The following is a 26,089-nucleotide window of genomic DNA, read 5'->3' as shown; positions in this document are numbered from 1 at the left end:
CAGTCTTGTTCTGTTTCTGTTTGAACTCCCTCATGACCTATTAACCACCAGGCTCCTGTGACTGAATACTTCAGATATTTCTGCACTGTTATGTCCAACTACCACCCTGAAATCAGACCTGTTCTGCTCAGACTGAAGAAAACATCCCCCAGGGGGTATTAAACTTCTGTCAAAGATAGCATTTCTGAAATCACAGCAGTATTACTTACTAAAAGCCTCTGACAAGCAAGCACTCATCCATCAAGGATGGTGGGTTTTTGCTTACATGCTTTGAACAGGGCATGAGCTTGGATATTTACTAAATCAGGTGTGGAAAGCAACAGGGGTTTTTCCATCCATCCTTGCCTTGAAACCTATGGGTGGCCTTAACTGACTGGGTGACCAAGCCAGCATCCTTCACAGAGAACTATCATGAGCTACAGACTAAGTTTGAAGAGAATAAAAGAATCTCCTCTGGTATCCCACATCAAGTGACAAATATTTGCAGAGAAATCCACTGATTACTCAGGAGAGAACCTAGTTCCTTATACTATAAAGCTTAGCTTTTGCCTTGTATTGGGCTACTTTTCCCCAGGCCTTAACACCTCTCCTACAAGTTGTCTTCCTGATCCGTCCTCCTTTCTGACTCCTTGTGACAAGGAGTCTGATGCCCCATGAAAGTTTTGCAACTTCCTCAGTCCCATATGTTCCATAAAACACCGTTTCTACCTACTGTGCAAAAGCAAAGGAGCATTTCAGAACAACAACGAGCATGCTGTCATGTTCATTTCCCTTATCTCAATCCACAAGTTCTCACTTTTCTTCTTCTTCTTCTCTCCCTGTCCCATGGGGATAGTGAGCAAGCAGCTGTGCAGGTGCTTGGCTGCAGGCCAGGGTCAGCACACCACAAGAGGGGAAGCTGCTTCAGGTTGTGGGTCTGGAGCTGAACAAGGAAGATGTCACACAGGAAAACTACCATCTAGTGCTAGTGATAGCATCAGGGTGAGACAGGAGTCAGAAAAGTAGTGTCCTTGTCATAACTCATGCATCGTAAAAAAAAAAAAAACAATGCACAGGCAGACAACAGATCCTGGATATTCACCAGGAGAGACCCATATTCAAGACAACTCCAAAACCATACAATTTAAACAACAGACTTTTCAATAGCATGCAGAACACCAAAACACGAGAAGTTACCTGCAGCAACACTCTTTTTGGGAGTCTCAGACAAACTGGACATCCACACTTGAAATCCAAGAAAAGGGCAGCAATGAAAAGAGAAAGTAATTAGAGAAACAAGAGAACAGTCATAGCAGCAAGTTTGAGAGTTGGTTAAAATAGATTAAAGAAAAGCTTAACATTTCTTTCAGAGTTGCATCGGCATGATGGGTTCTCAGTTAAAGGCCAAGTCACATGAACTACCCAGTTAAAACAAAAGTTAGGTGACTTGCAGAACTTACGAGACTGATCTGTAGTGATCCAAATTTGAGATCAGGGAATGAGATATGCTCTGAGCTTATTCCCAAAAGGACAGGAAACGCATACCAAGAGACAGCTTGACTCATTAAGCCTCAGACCTGCAGAAGTACTTAGCTTTGCAGCTGTTAATGATCCCCGTAAGACCAACAGGCAACTCACAGAGATCGAGCTTAGCAAATATATTCACGTTTCTACAAGCATTTCGTTACCCTGGCACTGCAGTAAGGAAAGTAACAATAGACAAATAATGTTTCATGGAAAAGAGTACAGAGCTCCAGTGAAGGTATATTCAAAGCACAAATAGAAATACCCTCTTTTAGCCAAAAATACAAGGCAGAAACCTGGTTAAAGACAAAGCTAATACAGTTACTATCAACAAGGTCAAAAGTTTTCCCTCCCCCTCCATGAAATGAGGTGTAAATACTTGACTTGGGTTTCTGGGAATAATCTTCAAATATTAAATACTATTTTTGTTTGAATACACTGGAAGCACATTTCAGAAGTTAACAGGTTTGCCCTCATTTCAAAATAAGAACCAGTGAACACTCCAGTTCTGAGAGATGAAGGAGCATAAGGAGAGCTGTTACCCCCACATAGCCTGGGAGAAGAGAGAGAGAGGCGTTCATATAATAGGCTAAGAGCTTCCTGAATATTGACAAGCAGCTCCAAAACAATTTTTAAAACCCAGTTGCAGTGTGGAACCCAGTTCTGGACCTATCAGGTAACAGCAAGTAGGATGAACCCTTCAGGTACTGGGAGAGAGGGTTGATCTGTACTGGTGGCCGTGTCTACTTGAGTTGTTACTGTATTTTGATCCACGCAATAATCACCAAGACAGCAAAAAAAAAAAAAAAGAAAAGCAATCAGTAAGATATCCGTAGTACGTATGTAACTGAGAAATTTCTAGCACAATACGAAGCCTGAGAAACAGCTTTCAAACATTCCCACTGGAAACCCAGGCTCCAAGAAACACTTTGCTGCATTTCCTCAGCACTAAAGGAATGGTGAGGTTTTGAAATTCTTCCTTTATATCAGGCCCACAATTTTAATTGCATTAGAACAAGACTGGAATTCAGATGGATTTGGCCTTGTGCTTTTCAGTAAGTTCTCTACAGCGGCCACTGGAAAAAGAAACTGAGAACTTCCAAGCATCTAGTCCCCAAAGCCATGCACTGCACTGTCACATACAGTACAGAATACACCACGATAAGTTGCAATGATTTGCTTTGGGTTGCTGTTAAAAGAGGGCTCTGCATTGGTAGAGTGCAATAGGAAATCATTTGGCAGGGTAACCGTGCTTCAGCTTACAGAGGGAATATACAGCATGTTTCTATTACAGGCTTGGGGCACAAACGGGAAAGGGTGTGAAGGAGTTGTTGTCAGCAACTTGTCTATTAGCTTTTTAATACACTTCCACTGCCTTCAGGAAGAGGATTATGAACGTCAGTCAGCTGTCAGATCTTTTTCCAGACAGAAGAACCTGAATATGGCAGCAATAAATGAGGAAGATGTAGAAACAAGCAGGAAGATTTTGGTTTGGCCCAGTCCAAGCTGGCAGCAAGAGGCTGAGACAACCAACAATTAAGAAGAGAGGGAATAAGCTGTGCTTCAGACAAGCTTGGGGCTCCCCTGGATGTGCCTGCCCAAGAAGGGAAGGAGGGAGCTCAGCCCCACATCTACAGCAGCCTCACCGACAAACACCCCGTGACATCTCACAACTGAGGGGGGAACCACGCTCACCATAAAGGGGGAAGGCAAACAGTTCCTAGCTTTTAAACAACACATTTTTCTCTCCTTGTCAAAGTCATTGATCCACCTAAATCAGAATAAAAAGGCAACCTAAATAGTAGCTGGTAAACAACCCCCCAGGTCCTGAATGCAGGCTCCCCAGCATCTAGACAGCAGCAGCAGCACTTCCTGGCTGCCCCAGCCTGACAGCAGCGAGATGTAGATGAGGTTGCTTCTGAAGCAGAAGACAGCTAGCATATTTCAGCTGCTCCTGCACATCTGCTTAGCATTAAACTTCCTTCTTGGGAATTTTTTTTTTTTATTCCAAGACATTTAAGCTGATTGCTACCAGCTTCTAAGAGTTCCCCCTACAAATAATAAAAATATCAGACATTAGTGATGGATTCTACTCCGCAAAGAGCTCAAACGGAGAGCTGTGGAGGAATCCAGGGTACGGGGAGGAGGTCAAGGGCCCCAGAAGCACGCTGTGCCCATGCCAACAAAACACAAGTTTTCAACGGTCCTGGGTTTCCCCTTCAGGACAGAATTTTACTGGAATTCTGCACAGGGCTTGGAGCCGCTTTCCAATGAGATTGGTAACGGTAAACGAACAAACCCTCGCTTCCTGCCTCTCCTCTCCCCCTCCGCTGCACAGCCAAGAGCCGGCTGGTCTCAGATGACTTGGAGCAGGGGGGGGAATCTCAGTATTTGGAAGGGAAATTAAAGCTGCCTGCTCAAAGCAAGCCACTCCTAAGTCAACGGCATCCTGACTCTGCTCCTAACGCCAACCCCCCCCGGTCCTCGCTGCCTGCTTCAGCTGGAGCCAGAACAAACCCCTCTGATCAGAATTATTTTTAAAAGCTCCAAAGAAACGCAGGTCCATAAATTACAGCGAAGCCTCGGAGCCAAGGCAGTTGTGCAGAGCCCTGAGGAGGCTCCCTTCAGAGCCACATCGCCCAGAAATAGCCGCGGAGCAGGCGCGTTGCTGGAGCCCGTCCCGCCGGAGCTGCTGCGAGGGAGGTGGGGGACCCGAGGATGGGCCAGCCCGAGTCCTCAGGTGGGGAAGGGAAGGGAAGGAAGGAGAGGGACAAAGGCTTTGAAGGCTTAATTAAGCCAGTTGTCATGGTGAACTAAAACACATGAAACATGATTTTATTTAGATTTCACCAGAAGCTTTTCTGCCGCCACTGAGAGCCATTTGTTTGCCGCTCCTCCCACTGCTGGCAAGAGAAGAGGCGCCAGACTGCTGGGGACTAATGCTTTACACTCTGATACAGCCCCACTCATCTCATTTGAGTAGCAGACTGTTTGTCTTGTATGCAGCTAGAGCAGAGAAAGCTTCAGGGGAAAATGCCTGAAAACATCTAGAGTTGAATGCACAAGCGCAATGCTACCACAGCCGCGTTCACGATCCACTCCAGCCCTGCACATCCAGCCAGGTCCTGGTCCAGCAGGTGCAAAGCAGCTCCTCATCCACAGCCCTCCCAGCAGCAGCTCCTGCTACAGCTTCCCTTTTGTCAATAACATTGTTAAACGCTCAGTTCAATGCTGACTACAGCACCCATTATTTAATGCCGCTAAATAGGCTAGAAGCAATACACATCTAAAGATTCACGGGTTGCATATTGCTGGGTTTGTTGTGTTTGGTTTTGGGTTTTGTTTTAAAAAACTGGTACCTGTATAGCTGTCTAGATTAAGGTATGTATTGCCCAGCAACGCTGCTGGGGTAATTCCCAGAGGTGAACTGGATCATCCTGGTCCCGAGCCTCAGCATGGTTTTACTTCTGGCCATGTGGCCCTTGCCCCAAGTTATTGCTGTGCACAGCTGAGAAGCTAACCTGGGCCAGAGACATTCCTCACGAGGAGACTGGATGGGACTATCTTTCTTAGGACTGTAAAAGAAGTTTAATTATACAGACATGACCTTTCTATGGAAGCTGCCTTCCACACAGATAACAGCAATAGAAACATTTAACTAACAGGCTCTTTTGTTCTCTAGATGCCCTACTTCAAACATCACCTGGGAATCCTGAAATCTCCATAAAGCTGTGCAGATACAGGGTACAGCAAAAAATACTGAGAAAAGGAGTATAAGAACAGGTGGCCACGCTGCAGAGGTGCTGATATCTGAAAGGGGCTGCCCTTCTCCAACAGGGATCAGCTCTGTAGGGCGTTAGTCCTCTCCATAATCAAATACTACTGGCTCAGATAGCCAAGGGCTGCAGTGGTGTGTGCAGCTTCGCTTTTTGCGGATTCATTTCCCAGCCATTCACCCTTCCTAACTTACCCAGAAGGGTGAAAATAGTAAGCAATATAATTTTAGAGTGAACTGAAACTATATTGACTTCCTGGGAAGTCAGAAATCAGTGCTCCACTCCAGAGAACTTACTGGTGGTCCAGTGATTTCTCAGGCTGGAGCTGGGGGAGGTAAATGCTTTTTCTCCTCCGTCACCATTAAAGGCATTAAGAGATGAACGGGGGTGTTCTCATCCCATCAGCAGTATTTGATAAATCAGCAAGAAAAAATTGGAGTGGGATGTTTTTTAGAAGCTGTCCAATTCTTAGAAAAGGCTAGAGTCTTGCTCACTGTAATGCGCCTCGCCTAGGGCATAACTGAAAATAGAAGCTAAGCCTTTATTTCGATCCTGATTTCAGAGGTCAAACATGCCAAGGTGCTGGTATTAATGAAGTGCCAGTTATTGCCCTGCGTGCTCAGGTAGGACCCTGGACTGCCCAGAACAGGTAAGCCCCAACTCATCACTTCCTGTCTCTCCTCTCAAGGAGAGACAATCTCCTCCTTCCTGCAAGGCAAGGCTGACCATCCCCACCCCGTGAGCAGGAAGCTCAGTGAAGATCCCCAAAACTGTGGGACATGTTCCTGCTCCCATCCACAGTCAGAGCACCATGCTCGGTGTTTTCCCCATACACCTGTGAGCCACCTCCGAAGCCTTGATCCCCCACAGCCACTGACCATCCCCTGTCAGCTGGCTGTTGGATTTTTCTCTTCCAGCCTCTTCACCTCCAGCTGGGGCTTGACTGGTTAAATGAGAAGGTAAGGAGATACGATAGAGCTAGACCGGGGAGGGGGGCAAAATACTGGGTGTTACTAACCTGAGGAACATAAGTACCTGCTTCTAGCAGTTATTCTGTATCAGAGTCCACCTGTAGCTCTACAACAAGGGTGTAGAGCAAATTGCAAAGAAAAAAAGCAGATGAGCCTCAGCCTGAATGAGAACCATTTTCACACATCCCTGGCTCACACAATTAACTCATTCAATTAGGCAGAAAACAACAGAGAGCAGGAGAAACAGGAGGATGGCACAGAAAGGCTGTGAGTGTTTTGGTCGATTGCTTCAATCCCTACTGCCCAAGGCATCCTGTTTAACTGTGCCATTGATGTTTCTCCCCCCAGGCCCCAGAGGGACCCAAAACAAAACCAACATTTGTGCCCAGTGCCTGACCCAGGGTGGGCCCGCTAACCACCCCGGCCCTCCCCACAGCTGCCTAAATAATCTTCCCTTGTTCTTAGGTCTGTGGGACATTGGTGTGGCATGTTTAAAGCAAGTGCTTTAGGATGGCCTTTGAAGGAATACAGAGATTTGTTCAAGCCTGTTTTTTTTTTTTCCCCAAACAGAGACTGTGTGTGTTTTAAAGTCTCTCATCTTTGCAGAGATGTCTCCTCTCCCACACACCTAAAGCAGAACAACATCACCTCCACTCCACACGCCATCTGCTCGACAGGCAGTACCTTAAAGAGCTACATCTTGGCAAATATTTGACTAGTTGATAATCCTCAGCGTTTTCCAATATGCAAATCCAGCTAAAACGCAGGAGTAAGAGGATTTGACAGCAGGCATTAAATAAAACCTTTAATTTTAGTCCTATTCACTGGGTTCAGCCTCCTGACAAGCAGCCTGTGCAGGGCTTGGAGGGGCGGTGTGTGTGCAGGGTGGGAGCAGAGGGGCTGAGCCCGGGCAGCTCCATCCCCTCCCAGGCAGGAGCAGCCGCCCCGGAGCTGCCAGGGCTCCTCACCTTCCTGGCACCACGCTGCACGCCAATCTCAGCCCACTTCCACTTGCCACGTAAGCAGGGCTGCCTGGAGTACACCGGACCCACACACGCTTCTTGGAAAATGTTCGCATCTGGCTTTCACGTGACTCAGAAATCCATCATCTGGATAACTCACTCCTGCCGGGGAGAAACCCACAGCTGAGAAGCCCTTGCCCGAGTCGGGACGGAGCTGCAGTGCGAGAGGACAGCATGCGAGACACACAGCACAGCTCCCCGCTTACCCGCTGCATGCCAGCGGCTTCATACAGCTTTGTCCTTTACAGGAGAAACAGCTTGGAAAGAAACGGAGTCCCAATTTTCTACTCTGTTTACTTCTGCAAAAGCCCGTCCTAATCCCATTTGCGAGCCTAGAAGTACACAGGGCTGTTTAGGTCTTGTTCTGGCAGCCATCGTTCACGTTAACTCTTTCCACATGGCAGAGGAGGACTGCTTCCCACATGATTGCTATGGTCCCTGCACATACAGCTTTGCAGAAGTTCCCAGATTTGCTGGAAAGCGCCTAGAATATCTGAACACCAGTCCACACCTACAGCTGTACAAACTGAGAGCATCACTCATCTGAGGGGGGTAAAAAAAAAAAAAAGAGCCCTTGACACTGCCAAGGAGGAGGGCAGAGAGCCCCCAGCCATTGCACTTGGAAAGTCACAGGTACGTAGGAATGCTAGGAGTCGTGCATGGCTCAAACACTCAAAAAGGAAAAAAAAAAAAAAAAGAGCCAGAATCAAATCCCCACTGCAAGAAGTCCCACTGCCAAGCACAGGGAGCGTAGTGCAGCAGCAGCATGTCCAGGCAGCCTGGTTTAACCAGCAGCAGGCTGAGCTGGCCCATTGATGCTTACGTGATAACTCCCGCTGAGCGCCTAGAAGTAATGTTTTCAGCCATCTCTGATTAGAGGAGCCACTCCAGCCAGGTCAGACTGGCGAGGGTTTTGTCTGTCACATGGCCAGACACAGGCTAACCCAAATGTGATGGTGAAGAATCATGCATTGAGCTTCAGGCCCTTAGGGAACACTATTTGAGGGCTGAGTGCTCTCAATAGCCTAAGGCCACACACCCTGCCATCCAGGTTTCCTTCTCAAGAGAGATTCAAGTTTCAGGTGCTCAGCAGCCTGAGACTTATCCAAAACCCCCAGGTGAAAGCTCTGCTCCTCCCAGGCAGCCAGACCCCGCCGGTGCCACGCACAGATTCTTGCAGAGCTCTGAGGACCATCACCATCCACTCCAGCCCCTAAGTGCATTTCTCACCTGCCTTATCTAACACGCCAAAACGAAAGCCTGATACCACAGCTCTCTGTGTGCAGGAGAGGAAAAACCCACGCAAGCAGTGTTAGCACCATCTGCCACTTGACAGGCAGAGCAGGAAGGCAGAGCAGGAGCAGATGGAGAACAGAGGACTCCCAAAAATCAGCAGAACAGCAAGAAGAGCCATCACACTCCTTAAGATACAAAAGCACTGAGGTGTTCGCCAGGGTGCACGCTGTCCTGCTTTCCATCGCCGTGCTCAAGCCACACCTCATTCTTGCAGCCCTTCCCTGCCCACCCGGCCCTCTCCCCCCCGACGCGGGGCTCTGCGCAGCGTTAGCTCCGAGCTGGGAAGCGCAGGGAGCACAAACACATTCCTTTCCCTAATCCCGTACCCTGTCCCCACACTTCAGCTTAAAAACCAGGCGGCAAAGCAGAAAGCCCACACAACGCACAAACAACTGTTCTTCTCCTGTCCCGTCTTCCTCCCCCCAGCATGTGGGCCACCCAGAAGAGGCCAGCGAGCCCATACATCCAGCAGGCTACACATCTCGTCAGCAGGGAAGCGAAGCAGTGCGGAAAGAATAAACTCTTCTATCTGCTCTTCTCTTCAGTAGCCTCAGGCAGAAGTCCAAAGCGTCTCAGTTTAAACAGCGACATTAAAAATGTGGTGTGCAAGGAGAATGGCGAGATCGGCTTCCTCCTGCCAGAATCCCACAGGCTGGGCTTGGAGGGTGGACTGGACAGATTTACATCAGGACCAGAGATGCAGAATGGTGTCACACACACCTGCAGATGCTGCAAGGGGATGAAGAGGATGAAGACAGCCTGGCATAGCCAGAGCTCTTCCTCAGACCCCTCTCGGTGCCAGTGCAGCTGAGCACGGAGCCACAGCCCTGCTTTGGCAGAGTGGATGCTGCTTCAGCTACATGGTAATTCACAGACTTGATTAAAATAAATCAGGAAATAAAGTGAGCTGCTTGGGGAATTATTACATCAGGCAAGAGCCAGTAAACTAAACAGCAGTTAGAGCTGAGCAAATTCACTAGTAGAGGGATTAATTCTCCATCAAGAGGAGAGGGAGCTCTGCCATCAGGAACTGAACCGAGGATGCACATCAGGGTCAAGAACTACTGGCTCCCTCCAGACCCAGGCCCAGGATGTGCACCCCCAGTAACCACATGTTAAATTTTGTTTGGGCCTTGGTTGCTACGCTTCTGCTTACTTTTTTTTTGTGTTACTAAATCCCTTTATCCTCCTGTTTAAAAAAAAAAAAAAAAAGGAAAAAAAACACTGTGAGAATCAAGATGTTCTGCCAGAATCTGCTCTTGTGTTTAAATTCCATGTGGTAATTAGTACATGGAGCCAGGAAGGTTAATTGTAAGTGGGAGAAGAGATCCTGATTTCTGATCAGGAGCACTCCTGTCAGCACATGTTTGTGAAGCTGTGGAGCAGCGGCTGGCAAACACCCCAGGCCAGCCAGCCTCAGCACCTGGCCCAAGGACACCAGCAAGGCAGCTCCCATCACTGCTCCTGCACTAATTGCAGACAACAACACGAGGAACACGGCACGCACATGTGATTCATCAGGGCACAAACAAGAGCACGTGCCTCAGTTTGCAGGAATCATGTCGCACCACAGAGTTCTTGCAAGGACTAAGACACCAAGCCCAAGCTATGTGGTTTAAGATGTTCCTGGGGCCTTGCCATGGGCTTGGACAAACTTAGATCCCCATTCACTGCCTTAAAAAACAAAAACAAACCTTCTTGGCCAAAGTTCTCCTTTCAGATGGAGCACAGGGAGACAGAATTCAGAGAGAAATGAACAATGAGAGCAGAATGACTCAAACTAACATTTGGGTTGAAAACCACATTTTAGCTTTGTTACTGCTCTCACCTCAGCTCAGGTTCATTAAGCGATTACCAGCTGCCTGCTTCGTTACTCATGCACTCAACACAGGTAGCCCCAAGACACCTGCTGCAGTTACCAGCCTGACAGAAGAAGATGCACAGCCTCGCAGTGGGATTCACCACGTCAGTTAATTGGATTTTTCCAACATTTTCATAAGCTTGCTCTCAGGTTTGGCCCCTCTGAAGGCCCATTTAAAAGGTTCAGGCTTCCTCTTGTTGGATGCAGAGGGAAAGGAAGGGCAGGTGGAAGTTGAGACATTTAACAGCCAGCTGAATGAGTTAAAGCATGCCCACAGCACACCAAGAGTTGTGTTCACAGCTCTTCTGATACCAGAAGGGCATCGCTCCAGGTGGAATCCTATCAGTACTACAACAGCCTTAAGACAAAGGAAAGGCACGGCTGTGCTTCTCTTGGAGGTACCTTCCCCTCTCCCTCCACTACAGATCTCTCATAAGTATCATAAAATACCTGCCAAGGCTGGAAACTCTGCATCCTCTCCTCTCCCCATACCCATGCACAGCTAAACGCCTGCCGGAGAGCTATGAGCTAGCAGGGGACTCCATGTTCACAGTCGTGCCAGCAAGACTTTATCCCTGGGGTCAAATCCTAGATCCTGGGACAGGTAGAAACAGCCCCAGCCATGCAGGTCCAGCTAATGGCTCACACATCTGTGACCCCGTTGAATGATTAAGCACAGAAGGGCTAGCACACACCACTCATTTTCTCCATATTACCTCAAAGGAGGCAGTTCAAACTGAAGTTAAGAAAATAAAGCTCATTTATGAAAATAAAAGAAACTTGCAAGACAAGCCATAGAGCTGTAAGTGCAGGCTAAACGCATGGTGTGACAGGACCAAAGAGATTAAGCTCTGAAACGATGAGCATAGCTCCGCAATAAACCCAGAAAAGAACCAAGAGTTAAGCCATTCCCCTTCGTAATTATGAAGGGAGGGGAAAAACCTATCCCTGATAACTCAAACAGCAATTAAGGCATCTCCCTAAAGGTGGCACAACACATGCAAAGCACCCTGCCTGTCCTTCACTCGGAGGCCCTCATTCCAGAATTGCCATAACTCTCTCTACTCCACTTAATTTCCCCATTGAGGGATAAGAGTATTACAGAGACATCTATAAAAAGACAGAATTTGAGAAGTGGCTTCAAACGGACTCTGAAGTTTTTATTTACTCAGCCAGCAGAAACATCCTTCCTCATTTTAGGCTGCAGGATGGAAAGGAACCAGAGATTGTCATCTGGGTGCTGCAGCGCTCTGCGAGTCCAAACCCTGGACGTGGGAACCGAGCTGGGGGATGCTTCTCTGTGCTGAGGAAGCCAAGCCTCGTCAACGTCCTCACCAAAGCACCACTGGCTTGGACCGAGCTGCTAAGCTAATTCTCTAAGTGCTCAATTCCAGGGGCTATTTAAACAGCCTTCAGCTGGCAGCCTCCGCCAGAGCCCAGCCAGCTTGATGCAGGCAGGATCTGATCAATTAGAGAAGGGAGACACTGCGGTGCTGGCGGAGCCGTAAACCTCAGGTTTATTTCCCCTCAGAGGGGGGACATCCTACCGCACAGCAACAAGGGGCAGGAGAAAGCCGCTAAGCAGCGGCTCAAAACCAGCTGCGCCCCAGCAGCAGGCAGGGCAGCGAGAGCGAGCAAGCAGTGGGGTTTTTGTTATGATTCCAGAAGGGGGGGGGGGGGGGGGGGGGTCCAGCAGTGCTTTTGCTAGCAGGCACCGAAGGAGCGTGCACAAGAGCTTGGCTGCCTGCGGGGCAGGTGGCAGAAACTGATTCCTCACCTTTGAGAGCAAAGGTGAAACAGCATCTTCTGCCATCTAGCCCCATTGCTAGAAAGGGGAACTCTCAGTAATCGAGGAGCATGAAGACTCAGTATGGAAAAGCCATGGAGCCCATGTCACCTCCCTGTTGCCACCAAATACCACATCTCAGATGCCTGCTCCAGCATCACGAGCAAGGATCTGACGATAACTTTGGCACAAAGCAAACAAAGAAAGATTCTCAGCAAGGGAAGAATCATCATAGTCTGGGAGTTTGAAACTTGTTCTAGCCAGCAACAGCATAGCATGTATGTGGGGGGATATCTTTGGGGGAGAAACATCCTCCAACTGCTTTTTAAGAGCCACATCAGGATTAGCAGATGTCTCAAGGGTTAATTAGTTCACCATGCACAGATGGTAGCTGGTAGGGTTTGGAGAGTGGATTAACCTAATTTGTGGTTTGTAATGTACCATGCAAATATCCATTACCAGACTCCAAGTATTTCTCCTCAAATCAAAATAAGAGCAGAATAAGTCATAGTGGATGCCTGCACAGAACTAACACCTATTTGGAGTGACAAATAAGCTGCTGCTCCCTTGGTTAAGGTGACTGACAAATCAAAGTCTGAAGGGTAATTCCTTCCCTTTTTGCTACAGAGGGTCTGCAGAGAGACCTGGATGAGAGCACTTGTTGCGAGCACGCAGAATACGCCCACCATAACCGCTCCTCACAGTTGTACTGAGGCCTCGTCGGCCCTGACAGATGGTTGTAGAGCAACAATTCAATTGACTGGAAATATGAAGGCAGCTTTCCAAAGCAGCTCTGCAGCACATCAAGCAAAGCCCCAGAAATCCAAGGTAACAGCACACACGGCACTTTAGGCCACAGCAAATGCCCATGCCTACGCAGAGCCTCAGCTGCTTCAGCAAAGCTCCAGCTCTGAGCTGGCTGCAGGTTAAAGCATTTATAATTAGATCATAGCCCGGCGAAAGGCTGCATGTTTATAGAGCTCTTTGCAGAAGAGGAAGCCTGGCTCAGGGCTGGCATGCAGAGATGCCCCAGATTAGTGCAAGACCCTTCTGTTTAGCTAAGCTAGGGCCACGCTGCTGTGTGTGGTTCAGAAGGTCTCCAAATGTTTACAACCACTATCAGCTGCAGTGACAAATGTTTCCATAACTCCTATTCAACTCTGAACTTCTCCAATTTCCCCCTGCTTTAAGGGCTGAGCACGAGACCAGCTAGAAATGCACTCGCTGGCAAGGCAGAGGTCAGCACAGAGGTGACGCTGGCTGTCGGAGGCATTCCCCAAATGTTTCTGCCATCAGCCACGCTCGTGCCCTGCCTGCCATGCAGGAGATGCAGCAGCTGCGAGATTCCTGCTCGACAGCAGGGGATAGCTGTGCTCACGTGCAGGAGTTTCCTCCCAGCTCGTCCTTGGTCAAGGCAAAAGGCGTGTTCTCAGGTCCGATTTGTTGGGAGGCATTTGCACTTAAGAGTGCTGATTTGTCCCATTTAAAGATGGGGTCATGCTTGCACCTACAGAGGAAGCTGCATTTCAAAGTTATTTGTTATCTTAAAAGGCTCTTTACAATGCAGGCTGGGAAGCTGTGCTTATTTACCCCCTCGCTAGATCAAGCGCCATAAAGCTGCTCTTTGTTAGAGGCTGTAACCACCAACTCCCTTGGCATGTTCCTTGGCTCGTTGTGCACGTACTCCCACAACATCCAGCTCCAAGCAGAACCAAGCATTCCCCCGCCACCCTAAATTCAGGCGAGAAGATGGCTGAGAACAGAGTCCCTTTATCTAACTCCCTTTGGTCAGAGAGCTGCTTCGCATTCCTGTCAGTACAGGAAGAAAGAGCATCCCTAAAACCCCACTGCTTCCAAGCAGTGCAAGCAGTCAGCCACCAAGAAGCAGAGAAGAAATTGTCCCAAAAGGAGCCCCAGCAGCACATAGAGGTGGGAGAGGTGAGGAGGGGGAGCCCAGCCTGAGCTCTGGCCTCCTGGATGGATGAGCGTGTCACTGGGGATGCCTCAGGGCAGGAGGCCAGTGGGGAGCACCAGGCACAGTCGGTGCCTCAGCTCCACAGGCTCAACTTAATCCTTATTCCCTCAGTGTCATGGTAGATCAGTTCCAGCTTCTCTCCAGAGCTGCTGGAATGGAGCAGGAACATTTTCCTCATGCTCCCAGAGCAATTTCTCACATCCCTTTGCAAAAGCAATGTTGTAGCTCCTGTGTATGACAACTGGTGCACTGGCCCCAGAGCTCTCCTGGTTTTCTAGGGCTGTTCTAGGTCACGGCTAAATCAGGTCGCCCCAGGGACTTCAGCAACATTTTTCAGCACATTTTACGGGGCCCCAAAGCCCTCAGTGCTCTGGATAGGGCACAGTGAGCCAGGAGCTCTTGCAGCTCTGCAGCCTGCCCTTCTGTAGAGCGTTGCTGCCCATTTAATTCACTGCCCATTTCGCACAAGCGGTACAAAGTTCACTTAATATTACATGCTAGAAGTGCAACTGCATCTCTGTAAAAGGACCTGTTTTAATTGCAACACAGATAGAAGCTTTGTAGGATGTTAGGAAGATTAAATCTCCTCCAGTTTCTAGTGTCAGGCCAGCACCTCGTGCCACATTGCCCCTTTGTTACTACTCCCACCTGCATTTGCAGTAACTGCTAAAGGAATTCAGGGGAAGAGCACCACAAGCATTGGCCTGCAAAGGCAACAGCCATTTAATGCACAGGATGGCAGGGTCAGGGAACAGCTCTGCATTACTGTATCACTTAGCTTATTACAGGGCTGCAGCATGAAAGCTCTCGTAATTAGCAAATCAATCTAGGTAGTGACATTCATTGAGATCAGTACTTCACATTCATCTTGCCCAGAGACTCAGCCATTGCAGTGTTTCTTCATCATCATCTTAAAGAGGGGAAAAAAAGATAAAAATAAAAAATAAAACCCTCCCCTCCTGTCCACGCAGGCCCACGTTTTCCAGGAGTTGCTAATGGTCCGAAAGGCCCCTTTGGATGCCCTGATTGCGATTTGGAGCACCCAGGACTCCAAACAAAGTCAATGAGAGTTGCAGGTGCGCAGCGCTGCTTAGGAGAAGGGAGGGGAAAAGCCGACCACGTCCAGCTCAGAGCAGCCAAATGCAAAGGCCCATAATTATATGTCCCTATTCCCTATTGAAAGCACATCTGTAAAAGTCACTGAGAATTACAAGGGGAGGAGAAAATTTGGTTTTACGTAGTTTCAGATCAGGGTTTTATAGGACCTTTGAATCCAGGAGTTGAAGACAAAATACTGAGCTTGAGCCATTGATTCAGCCCAAACCCTGACACAGGCACAGAGAACATTTTGCATCAGAACCCTTACCACATCCTTTCAGAAAGGCAAAAATAAAATTCAGATCAGAACAGAAAAGCATTTCCTCCCTCTTCCACCCCCACGAAAGAGATCCCCAACTCTCAGGCTGCATTTTGACTGCGCTCAGGTAAAGAAATACTTAAGGAAAAAAAAAATTTAAAGAAAGAAATTGAACACAATTACCCTCTGGGATTAGAGAAAGAGCTGTATGAATACAGTTAGAGGAAAGCAGTCATTTCAATTGCAATACTGTATAAGGCGGGTTTCTCCTCCTTTCTAGCAGGGAAGAAATAATCTGATGCCTGTCTGTAGCAGGCTTCAGCAATCCAAAGTTAAACTGCTACACAATTTCATGCAGCACAAGCTAAAGGGAAGGTTTAAAAAGGAGAATGGGAAAGAAAAAAAAAAAAAGTCCTCTGTAATCATGCAGCGCATAGAAAGCCTGGTATCTTACCTGATTTTCGCTTTGAAGATCCATAGTCCCTGAAAAAAAGACAACAACAAATAGACATGGTTAGAGCTGGAAACGGTGGTGAGAGAAGGGGCGCGTCCCAAATTTCCACCCATATGCTCAAGGGCTCATCCTGCCCACTCCCTCCTTTAAAGAGGAGGTCAGGGCTGCAAGGCATTGACAGGCAAGGGCTGGGACTGATCCTGAGCAGCACCGGCTCATCAGCAGCAGCAGCTGGGGCTTCTGCAGCACCAGGGGCTCGGGGAGCATGTGATCAACTAGACAGAGCAAACCATCCACGAGCAGCAAGGCAGGGGAGAAGGGTGTCATTTTTTCCCCTTTAAATCGAGCTACTAAACGCGTGGCTACTGAATTAACCCCTGATGTTCCCCTGGAGAGGGAAGGGAACGTTAACTGCTTGCTGCAGGGGTGCGGCTGCTACGGGCTTATCTGGCGTTGCTCGCAGTCCCCTCCCTTCAGAGGCTGCTTAATTTGTGCATAACCTCCAGACCCCTCCTAGCTATCTCTGACACGCACTTGTCTTCTGTGAGGAAAAAAAAACCCCAAACTTTGTCCCTCCTTCTTTTTTCCAGGATGGGGAACGACCCCTTACTTTTCTATGGGGATTTCAAGGGTGTCGGCACCTTTGCTTTTGACAGAACAGCTGAAAGCTCAAAAAGCTGCTACAGAAGTGGGAAGAACTTACAGAACAGAGCCGTGAGAACTGATTCAGATAAGGAGAAGCAATGACAGAAACACTTCGCTATGGCTGTGATTCCTCCTGGCGCTCTCAGGAGCCTCTCAGCCCCGGCTCTGAAAGGGTCCGCACAGCCGGGAGCCAGGGCAGGGGCAGAGCAGGCAGCGATGGCATCAATGTCAGGCACGGTGCCCGCAGCACGGTCACACACCGCACACCCAGCAGCGATAACGGTGGGAAGATCGCCTGAGGAGCCCGCAGCAGGGGCAGGCTGTGCTGCAGGAATCCCACCGGAGGGGCGGCAGCAGCCTCTGAATGCCCTGGGCTGCCAGGAGTGGGGCTGTCCCTTGCAGCATGCTGTGTGCTCCAAGGGGACGGAGAAAAAAGGAGCCCCCGGCTACCCCAAACCGTGTATTTAATTCATGTATTGAATTTCAAGAGAGCTCAGGGGATCATCTGAAGAAACAACATGCGTCTTAAGGGCAGAGCTACAACTCAATAAACTCTGCACGCATCCCGTGCCTTGCGTGTCTAGGATTTGCTTCCCGTGAGTAATAACTACCCGGGAATTTTTTGCACCCTCTCTGAATTTTCCAGTGTCATTTCTATTTCAATTAAATGGTTGTTTCCGCAGTCATGCCTGCTGTTGTATTTGTTGTGAAGATGCTACTGCTGATGAATAGGCTGCTTCTTCTACAGAAGTGATATCATATTCAAATATAATGCTTACTATATGGTGCCCAAAACAGAGACCCCTCAGAATGAGCTGGGGAAGGCACGACCCCCAAAATCTAAGCAGCAGCCCCAGCTCCGCTCCCACGCCAGCGTGGAGCTCTGCGGTTGCTGTCAGTCCAGTGCCCCCAGCACGTGGAAGCCTGTGCTTCGTCCTGCCCTCAGCTGCCTCACATTTGACAGTGCTAAATGGCGAGGAGGTGAAATGCTGCTGGGATCCCGCCCCCACCGTTTGCTTTGACCTAATATCCCCATTGTGCACAAGCTTGGTGATCACTTCAGTCCCTGCCACCTGTCCCGGCTGTCTGCAGCCGAGCTCCTGGAGCATCCCAGCAGCACAGCCTTGAACTGGAAAGGGGCTATTGATGGATTGCTATGGTTAGTGAGCAAGCAAAAATGGATAAGGATGGTGCTGAACGTCTTTGCCCACCAGATCAGGCCAAGGTCAGTGCTCAGGTTTGGAAAGCACAGTGGAAGAAGATGGCTTGCCTGTGCCCTCGCTCTGCACCAGCGTAGATTCCCCAAAATGCTCGGAACTCAGACCTCCGTCCCGCTGCCCTTCCGCATCAGTCCCCAGTCTTGAGCTGTTTTTCAGGGCCTGCGTGAGTGACTGCAGTAAGCTTTTAAATGAGGCTTTTTCTTTTAATTATAAAGGAATCATAAATGACTCATCCATGCAATTTAAAGAAGGCAGAGATTAAAAAACGCAGAATTTTGAAACTGTTTTCCTCTTCCTCCATGCAGATCATGGGAGGACAAGAGATATTTTTCCATGAAGAACTTTTTCACGCTTATCTTTGCTCCTGCTCTAGTTTTATCATGTTCTGATTTGGGAGTTCGGACACGGACCCCCTGTCTCCCTGTCTCATACATTTTTCATACACCCACATTTCCCTCATAAAATCAGGACAAAGCACTAAAATGGACCTAGAAATAAAATCCTCATTTCCCTAATGAAACTCTGAAAGCCAAAACTTGTTCCTCCCAGCAAAGATGAGAAAAATATCGCTGCTGAAATAGAAAGCAAGGATGGCATAGCAAACAATTTCTCTGGCCGGGTAAAGCACTCCTTGTATACCTACTCTTCTCCTCTCTTCTCCTAGCGTAGAAAGGTTTGTGCTAACAGCAGCAAGGAGCCCTGCCTGACCCCATATTTATTTGTTATGTCCTATTATTCGGGATGTGATTCATTGATGTCTTTCCTCTCTCACAAGTGACGGCCTAGATGGTGAATACCTCTTAGCCTCACTGCTTTCAGAGGAGCATTGTTGTGAAACCAAAGTATCAGATCATGTCCAACACAATAAAGGAAATTCTTTAGTGGTTTCTCTTAACTGTAACAACTTCCAAGCAGAAACTCTGATCTCCTGCAGCATGGACTGCGCCTGGCACACTGCTAGCCCTTCAACCAGACAAGAAACCTGCCCTTGCAGAAGTAAAACCCTTCCAAGGAAAGGTGTAGTCATGTCTGCAGCTACACATGGAAGCTCACTTTCCCTTAAGCTCTGGCTCTTTTTATCTTTTTATCTCTATACACACACATATTTCCATTCTGACTTCTTTCATTTCTATGTGAGAACAGACACGGCCATCCTAATTTTGCTTTCAGCTATATCTGCAAGAGAAGCAGTGAAACCAGCGGGTGGAACTAAGAATAGCACTGGCAGGTCCCTTCCCCATCAGCCAGGATCACTCCATACTTGAACAAATCTCTTTCCCAAAAAAATAGCATATTTCCAGCTTTTTTTTTTTTTTAATTATAATATAGCAATTTTTCTCTAAAGTCTTCCCATGGGGCACCACCCTTAGTTGACACTGAGCCTTGTTACTGGCAAGGGAAATAGTTCTCGCTGCTAATGATATTAAAATATTGCTGGTGCCAAGTTCATCACAAAGGCTGAACACACTTTTCTTGGTTTAATGGCAAAGGAGACAGAGGCTGGGTCTCCTTTCTCACCAGTATGACACCCGGATAATGTCACTTCTCTGACTCCTATCAACAAACACGGAAGGAAGACCATGAGTATTACCTCAGATATCATTGCCTTGTTATCCCATTAAGCTACACACAGTTAGTTGGTCAAGAATTTTGTGAAAGACCAAATAATCTTATATTACGTCACTGAATTTATATGTCACTTGGAATCTACTTTAATTTAGACGGTTATATTAATAATGTTTTTGAAAAGTTTTATGGCACATCTTTTCTTTAGGGACTAACTTTGCCGCTGTATTCAGTGAGAGTTAATGATATAAACATTGAAGCATGTTTGTGTTTTAATCTATCTAAATATAGAGAGAGACCTACAAAAAAGTGGTGACAACTGGAAAGTTGCTTAACAAATGAGTATCTCAGTATTTGCTCTATAAAAGCCCACTGATGTGTTCCAAGCGGAGGAGAAGACTGGAGGTGAACAGGCATGTCCGTAATGCTGGGTCCATCTTTCAGCCATCTCTCTAATTCTGTGGATTTGTATTTGGTCTGGGGGGTTTCTCCTGCATGCTCCACGGGGCTTTGACAAGTCAGCAGAAGCCTCGTGCAGGACCAGGGAGGTCCGCAGAGGAACAGAGCTACAACGGCGGGGCTGCAAGGCTGCAGCTTTGCTCCTGCACGGCCCCTTGGAGGCGATGTGCTCGGTCAGGAAACATCATCTGTGCTGCAGGCGGGATGCAAAGGCTCGTTTAAAGGCTTCTCCCCTTCGCCACGGGGCAGCAGACCCAAGCAAACTTACTCGGTGGGATTCCTCCTATCTCAGACACATCACCTCGAAGCCCAAGGCCTCTGTGTGCCAGTAAAGCAAGGCTTGGCTTCAATTCCTTGAACAGAGATTTCAGACAAGCATGAGTTTTGGCCGTGAGAGAAAACAGTGCCTGCACAGCGTGGGGAGCCGGAAGAGCCGACGGAGGAGCGTGGCTGGGGGAGCTGCACAGCAGACATTTCATCAGGCGAGACAGAAGCTAAAGGAAAAATAAATCTTCTTTCTGTCCATTTCCCAGGGTTAGCTGTCCAAAGGAGATGAGACGGTGACAAACTCTGAGTAATGGAGGTTAATCTGTATCCTCCAGAGTATTTTAATACATAAATTGAAATTGTTCTGTATTTGTTGGCTTTAGCTAATTCACGTTTAAATACATTGGAGGCGTTTATGTTCCCATGCTCCTTAATTCCTAAAACTCTTTAGTGGTGTGGAGAGGCTGCGGTGGAGATGTATGACATTTCAAACAAACAACGCCGATTATCATTTAATCACCAATGATTTGCCAGGCAGATTAAAAACACAGAAATGTTTTAACTAGAAAGTCCACGCTCTCCCTCCCAGCACCCATATGGTTTGCAGTCAGTAATGAAGACTGCTGGCTTTCTCAGGAACTATTTTTCTTAACATCGCTATCAGACTCTGGGGCAGTGTTTTTAAAGTACACCAATACAAAAATACCTTGCTACTGCTCCTTATGCATACAGAAATCTGAGCCTTGAGAATAATCTTGCATTTTGAGATTCTCCTAACTGACTTCACAAAGCACAAAATCAAACACGACCAAGAACTAGCATTAGGTGGTCAGCTCCCACTCTGCTGGAGGAGCAACTGAACTCTTTAATACTTTAAAAACATACAGGAGCTAGATGGAGAGTGCAGGGTTAAAACTCAGACTCACGATGCTAGAAGTGCAAAAGTTTAGCCATGTGCATTAAGGTATCTCTGTTCCCTGAGCTCTGAGCCCCACGTGACACACAGTAGCTCTATATGTTATGCATCAGGAAGGCAAACTCAGAAATGTAGATGCATACAGCTATACATTTCCCCCTCCAGCACTCCATCCTCAGAAATCATAGAAGCACAGCTGATCTCTTCCCCAAGCCAAATAAACAGATGGAGGCCTTTTTTTTTTTTACAAAATATTCTGTTCATTTCCTGACATAAATCGTTGCATTGTGGAACCCTCTCGAACATGAATCTCTCCTTTCTGAGCAGAGGTCGAGCTTTTCAGCCGTGTCAGAAAGGCTCCCATTGTGGCAGTCCCGAGACTCCAGAATTCCTTGCCGCGAGCAGAAGGGACTTGAAGGGGCAAGAAGCAAAACTGGTGACCTGACTTCAAACACAGGCATTTCTTGCTGGCTGGTAGCAGTCTCTGCTTGCTGCTGAGAAGGATAAGGCAATGTTGTGCAATCAGCTCCTTAAGAGAAAGGAGACACTGCAGAAGAGAAAAATTTGCCTTCCTGCCACCTTTCAGTTGTTTTCACAGCGTGGCTATGCTCTGGCACTGAGAACCAGCACAATTTATATGTATTAATATAAATGTGCATATATTTAAATGTTATATATTTCTGGTTAGGCTGCAGTGATTTTCTCAGCATCATAGAACAACAGTGGCCCAGTTTGGCTCGCCAAGACCCAGCTGGTGGTCCTCATTTAGTGCTGACTTCCACCAGCTTCTTTCAAGCCATCGAAGTAAAAATCAACCCAAGTTCTCCCCGAGAATCTCCAAGCACTACACTGGAAGCTCTTCCCTATGTGCAGAAGACATCTTCCCTACCTGGGTAACCTTAGCTCGCGCAGAAAAGCCCAGGTTGGAAGGAGATGGACACTGCTTCCTCTCCAGCAATGCTCCTACCCATGGATTTGTATCACAAAGGGGAAGTGCAGGACAAGGAAAACCAGTGTCCTCTGCCCTGCACTCAGCGGGGACTGGAAATTAGCCCCACAGGGGACAGCTCGAGCTGTCGAGTTCTGCCACCAGGTTTGAGGTGCTCAGAGACAAATGACACCTGCATGGACCTTCTCAGCCTCCCTCAGACCCAGTGTTCAAGGGGCTGCTTGCTTTTCTTTTGTGTGTAGAAAGGGTATCGAAGGACAAGAGATGGGTTCAAGGCATCCCACCGCTTCCCCGAACGATTGGGAAATGTCACAGATTTCTGTCCCAAGATTCCTCAGCGGTGAAGTTGTCCATCTGGCTCCAGAGCGCAGCTTCAGTATTTGGCTCGGGCTGATGAAACGCAGAATTAGCCTCTTGAATTTTTTACAATTACATTTTATTATGATGAAATTATCCTCCTAGTGGAAGACGAGGCTTTGGAACTGCACATTCAGTAGTTCAGCAAGCAGGCTGTGAGATAGAGAGCCCGGTGATCTGACAGCAAAGCCCAGCCTCGCCAGTACCGGGGAGCGATGGCTCAGCACGACCAGGAGGCTGCAGGACACTGGGGCAATGAGCTAACGCCATGTGATCCTCCACTGCAAGGCTTCGGTAGCCTTGAAAAAGACAACACGAGTGTTTATGGCAGGCTTTTTCCTGGAAAGAAGTATAAAAACAAGATCTTGCCTAACAGTCACATCTTCATCTGGTTTTGCTTTACCCTGTTTATTCCTTCAGATTGCGAATTTCTCCACAGGACTGAAAAATGTATTTACCTTAGCAAGACCTCTGGGTGGAGGTGCTCTTCACCTCTTATAAACTGACCTTGGTCGTCCCTTACGGAGAGGCCAAATTTATCTCTGTCTTCCAATGACCAAGCTTGTGTCACTTTGTTATAGTATTTGCAACATAAATGCTGAGTGATAAAAATGAGGTCATAAAAATAAACGACTTTCATGTGCAGCTCTTCCAGTTGTGCTCTTCACTTTGGGATTTCGTTACAGACATCTACATGCCCATACGTTATGTATGGATATGTTTAAAAGATGCATCTAATCACAGTTTCCAATTAAGTACTGAACATCAGAACCATAAATTCTCGTGTACCTTACAAACCAGTCAGGCTAACGAGCTCTCACATATATCACAGCGATCTGGCTAAGAGCTTAAGAATGCAGCACAGGCTTTGAGTTTTTATTCCGTCTCTTCTGAGCAATTCCTGATCTGAGGGTGGGCCCCTCATGTTCCCATAGGAGAGTTGGGTCTCACCTCTGGTTGGCAACCACACGATCCATGCAGGTTTCTAAACTGCAGTCCTAAGGCTGAATTTAAGAAGAGGCAGAGATCCTGTGCTGTACCCCTCTGGGGACACAGCTCCTTCTGCTGTTCCGGGCCAAATTTGCTTGGAGCTACACGCTCCCTCCATGGCCACTCTGTCCTGCAATGGACAGCCTCCCTTCTGCAGGTAACCTCCCCAAAAGGGACGTCACCCACGGCCCACCAAGCTGTGCCTGCCCACAGGATGCCGGATGCCACCGCCTCTGCTGGGGCAGGTATGGGATCCAACAGCATCTTCTTCAAAGCTGTTGTTCAAGACAGTCCTTGGAAAAGGAGAGAGGGAAGGAAGAGAAGAAAACGTGTAAAGTTACAGATCTCCAGGCCTCAAGCTGAGGCCCAGACATAACTTGTCCAAAAAGGCTTTTGACGCTGAATTACCGCACAAGGAGGAATACTGGGAGCACAGCTGGTGATGGAGGAGTAGAAACAGGGAAAAAAGGGTTTCCCCAAGGCACCGTCTGGGGCTTCTTGATCTGCTTGAAAAAGTATGATCTTCCCTCAAATTGGATTAGCCTCCTTAGAGGGAAAGAATAAACAGAAGAACCTCCAGACTAGAAAAGACAGAAGTGAGCAGGAATAACACTAGAAACCTACAAAACCATGATTGACCCAGAGAGAGAGAAAATATTCTCTAATTCTCACAACCAAAAACCTGCAGAATTAACAAACCACCAGTTTAAAGCAAAGTGAAGAGCTTCTGCATACGACACAGCTTAATCACGGTGCTCACTAGTGTTATGTGCTGTAATCACCAAAACCAGGCAGGGGTTCAAAGAGCAACGAGATAAATTCAGGAAGAAAGGATAAATGGTGGCTATTGTACTCCCCACTCTGGATGCTCTGACCCAAGAAGTCCCATAACTGCTGAATGCCAGAAGCAGAGAGGATACACACGGGAAGCTCACTCTGTATTTGCTTTGTTTTTGTATTGGCTATAAGCCACTGCTGGAGACGGGAGGCCAGATGGGACCCTGGTCTCACCTCCCTGTGGCCTGGTAATATATTCTCCTGTAAAAGATCAGACCGGATTAGGATAAATTACATCCAAATCATGCTGCATTACTCAGCACATTAAATTGTCCTTAATCACATTCTTTGATGGTCTAGATTCCTGCTTAAATTTACCTCCTGTGCATATTTCTGTGCCTACTCTGTCAAAACCACTGCTGAGTTTCACCTGTACCCAACCAGGCCATAATGAAAAGCCAGCAAGGCTCTTTGATCAAGCCTTAATGTGACTCATGGTGGGGACACACTCTGCAGTGGCAAAGTGGTTTCCTCATCCTGTCTCTTTCAGAAATGTTTTGTGAGCCTTTAAAAGCAATTTAATCCTGATTTATGTTAGCTAAGTGCTTTCTGCTGCACATGTGAGTTACAAGAAAAGGGCCCTCATCTCAATTTGTTACACTGCTTAGGAAATCAGTCATAAACGCTGCAGTGCCTTCAGCGGCTCTGACTTCAATGCAGCGGAAAGCAGCAATTTGAGTAAATACTTCATCATTCTCAATTCTCCCATATGCCACATCCAGCACTTGACCAGACACATCCTATAGGACTTCTTTTTTTTAAGTGGTGCTGAGCTTCCCCCGTTTAAGCTGTTCCCATTGTTTCCAGAAGATGCTCAAGGAAAGAAACATGCGGCTCTTTAACAGAGAGCAAATGAGATGATTGTCTAATAAAACCGAGCACGCATTCAATGACAGTGAGTCACCTCATCACAAGTTTAGAGGCGAGAGGGATGTACAACTGGTGACTACACGAGCTCACACAGTAAGCAGAGGAGCAACAGGAACTCCAAAGTTTGTATGACCTGACTTGGCCTGCCGGTGGCATCCAGCCAGCCCGAGGCATAGGTTCACACCAGGGGACAGATGCCAGCAGGACAGGAGCCATGGCAGCGTGCAGACGGGACAGCCTGTGGCCAGGAGGTGTATTGCTGGCGGTGGTAGTGCTGCTGCTGCTGCTGCTGCTGCTGCTTGCTTATGGTGTTGGCAAGCAAAGAAACACCCCAGAAGTGATGAATCCCTGAAGTAAAGGATCTCAAACAACGAGAGAGCTCTTCTACATTTCCATTTGCCAGAGAGAACACGACAATAACTACTAGGGAGATGAGGATCTATTTTCTGTGAGGTTTCTTCAATTTCCACTTTGAATCTCCCACACCAGTTTGTGGCCTCTGCTCCTGTTTGCATGTTTGCCACTACTAGCAAGAGTTTAACTCCAATGTCTATGTAATTCCCCTTCAAGAAGCTGTAGATTGCCACTGGATCACCACTTTACCTCCCCTCTGCCAGACAAGTAGCAGAAAGACAACAAAACGACCCAAATACTTTTTCTCCCATTTCTCCTTGCTCCTCACCTTGGAGCAATCCAGGTTTGGGCCTCCTGCTCTCCGCTCCTGCTGTCCTGAAAGCCCTCCGCACAAGCAATTGCCCTCGTCCCACTTGTTGGCTGCGCCTGACCCTGAGCGCCGTCCCCACAACAAATCTGCAGGGGCTGGTGACACCAAGCCTTGGGGAGCCACCAGGAGGCAAAGCAGAAGAGCCTCCTGCCTACCCATACCCTTCTGGTTGCCCAAGCCACGAGGATATCCGGTCACACAACTCCCCCCAGAAGCCCTCCTTTGCCCCCAGGCCGTAGCAGCACCCAGGCCACCCCGCTCCTCCGTCCCCACAGCAGGCCCCGCGTC

General features: G+C 47.9%; 1 protein-coding gene across 2 annotated transcripts in view; it reads right to left on the bottom strand.

The window, feature by feature from the left end:
* The window catches only part of SH3PXD2A (SH3 and PX domains 2A), a 252,573-nt gene that overhangs the window by 83,094 nt on the left and 143,390 nt on the right, over nt 1–26,089 (bottom strand). For both annotated transcript variants that reach the window (XM_035547572.2, XM_035547575.2), the window contains exon 6: nt 16,002–16,030. In XM_035547572.2, the coding sequence (XP_035403465.1) occupies nt 16,002–16,030 (29 nt within the window). The remainder of the gene's footprint in view (nt 1–16,001; nt 16,031–26,089) is intronic.

Source organism: Cygnus atratus, chromosome 7, assembly GCF_013377495.2.
Source record: "Cygnus atratus isolate AKBS03 ecotype Queensland, Australia chromosome 7, CAtr_DNAZoo_HiC_assembly, whole genome shotgun sequence".
Classification (NCBI taxonomy): Eukaryota; Metazoa; Chordata; class Aves; order Anseriformes; family Anatidae; genus Cygnus; species Cygnus atratus.
Note: the sequence above shows the minus strand (reverse complement) of the source record. Positions and strands in the feature narration are given on the sequence as shown.